Source organism: Oncorhynchus mykiss, chromosome 26 (assembly GCF_057628025.1).
Source record: "Oncorhynchus mykiss isolate SJ-2025 chromosome 26, ASM5762802v1, whole genome shotgun sequence".
Taxonomy (NCBI): domain Eukaryota; kingdom Metazoa; phylum Chordata; class Actinopteri; order Salmoniformes; family Salmonidae; genus Oncorhynchus; species Oncorhynchus mykiss.
In genome coordinates, this window is record NC_143047.1 from 45,012,501 (window position 1) to 45,014,859 (window position 2,359).

Consider the following 2,359-nt stretch of genomic DNA (forward strand, 5'->3'; position numbering starts at 1 on the left):
TAGGTAGATAAAGACCTACAGTAGGTAGATAAAGACCTACAGTAGGTAGATAATAGGTAGATAAAGACCTACAGTAGGTAGATAAAGACCTACAGTAGGTAGATAAAGACCTACAGTAGGTAGATAAAGACCTACAGTAGGTAGATAAAGACCTACAGTAGGTAGATAAAGACCTAGATATAAGTTGATTGATTTATAATTTATGGGATATTTTCCAGACTCTCAATGCTCTTACATAGTAAGAAGGTAAAGTCACCTCATCTAATGAATCAATCATCCGTGAATCAATTAATGGATCCATTATTCAGAACAGTCCCCTAACCTCTCCTCTCCTCCTCCTCCTCCCCTCAGGTTGCTTCCTGTTCTGCTGGACCCCGTTCTTCGTCGTCCACACCACCCGGGCCCTGTGTGCTACCTGCTACATCCCGCAGGCCCTGATAAGCACCGTCACCTGGCTGGGCTACGTCAACAGCGCCCTCAACCCCATTATCTACACGGTCTTCAACACAGAGTTCAGGAAGTTCTTCAAGAAGTCCCTCCACTCATTCAGCTGCTGCTGACGTCAGCCCCACACCGCAGGAACAATGGTAGCGCTAACCGTACTCTCACAGAAGGCGTATATTACTGCACAGGCATTTCCAAGGGCCAGTTCAGTTGGGGTCAGTTCAGAAGGTATACAAAAAAAAATGTCCAATTATCTTCAATGCTTTTCGGTGAGGAGAATGTGGAATTGACTTTCTTAATTGCCTGGGGATGGCCCAGGGCTAAATCTGTATGTATTGCTCTGGGGTGACCAACCCTCCTCCTGGACAGCTACTTAGTGAACAGGTTTTTGCTACAACCCTACCCTAAACAGATGACCTTGATCAGCAGGGATGGAGCCAGCACACCCTGTAGATCTCCAGGAGGAGGTTACAAGTTAAACCTTCATTTAACTAGGCAAGTCAGTTAAAGAACACATTCTTATTTACAATGACGGCCTACCGGGGATCAGTCTGTTAACTGCTTTGTTCAGGGGCAGAACAACAGATTTTTACCCTTGTCAGCTTGGGGATTCGATCCAGCAACCTTTAGGTTACCGACCCAACGCTCTAACCACTAGGCTACATGCTGGTTACTGACCCGACGCTCTAACCACTAGTCTACCTGCTGGTTACTGACCCAACGCTCTAACCACTAGGCTACCTGCCCCCTCAACCCCATAGTCATGCCACTGAGATATGGCTATATGAGTGTTTATCTGGTGGGTGGGCGGAGTTGGGTGGGCGGAGTCTGAGACCATTCCAACTGTTCTAAAGTAACATCGCTCTCCGTCCTGGATACCATGGCGATGCTGGCTTTGCATTGTTTATTACAGGTGTGGTATGAGGCTTAATACTAGCATTATAACAGTCTTACGACGGTGTTATTACAGCCCTGTGATTACACCTTTAATCTGAAGTTATTTAGCTGACAGCATTATGAAGAACAGAAGCTAATCAATGAATGCATTCATACAGTGTGTATGATACTGAAGCTTTAGCCTGTAACCTCGTATACAAATCCATTCAAATGTTGTTTTTTTGAAATTGTTTGTTTTTGCCATTTTAACTGAAGCCAATACTTTGACTGTGTCTGCCTGTAACAGCAGTCTGTTTTGTCGGGTCATTGACAGTGCCTACTGTTTTACCATATCCACGTTTTATGTGGAAAGCTTTCCAATAAAATAAAAGACACCTCTTTGTAAAGCAATGCCTTGTTCTCATCAGTATCAGCAATAACACCAGTTTGTCAGCTAAAGACTCCTTGCAGGAACAACAACTTAGGCGGTCGATTATACATGTAACAGTATAACTTTAGACCGTCCCCTTGCCCATACCCGGGCGCGAACCAGGGACCCTCTGCACACATCAACAACAGTCACCCACGAAGCATCGTTACCCATCGCTCCACAAAAGCCACGGCCCTTGCAGAACAAGGGGAACTACTACTTCAAGGTCTCAGAGCGAGTGACGTCACCGATTGAAACGCTATTTAGCGCCGCACCACCGCTAACTAAGCTAGCCGTTTCACATTCGTTACATACACATGCACACAAAAAAATAACTAGGTCTAGATATCAACATATCAAGCTTTCCCAGCTAAATAATATATCTAGCAAAACTTGGCAGATATGTATTTTACATTTAAAGGACTTTCAGTCAGTCAGACAAAGTGGTGGAGGAAAATGAGGAGAATTCTAAAGTGCCTTTTCCTCTCCGTTCTGTGGCTAGTTTCCTCTCAGTTCTGTGGCTAGTTTCCTCTCCGTTCTGTGGCTAGGTTCCTCTCCGTTCTGTGGCTAGTTTCCTCTCCGTTCTGTGGCTAGTTTCCTCTCAGTTCT

General features: G+C 45.0%; 1 protein-coding gene across 2 annotated transcripts in view; it reads left to right on the forward strand.

Moving 5' to 3' along the window:
- The window catches only part of drd4b (dopamine receptor D4b), a 30,857-nt gene extending 29,130 nt beyond the window's left edge, over nucleotides 1-1,727 (forward strand). For both annotated transcript variants that reach the window (XM_036981606.2, XM_090223241.1), the window contains exon 4: nucleotides 352-1,727. In XM_036981606.2, coding sequence (XP_036837501.2) covers nucleotides 352-560 — 209 coding nt within the window. In that variant the 3' untranslated portion in view covers nucleotides 561-1,727. The remainder of the gene's footprint in view (nucleotides 1-351) is intronic.
- Nucleotides 1,728-2,359: the final 632 nt, after the last annotated feature.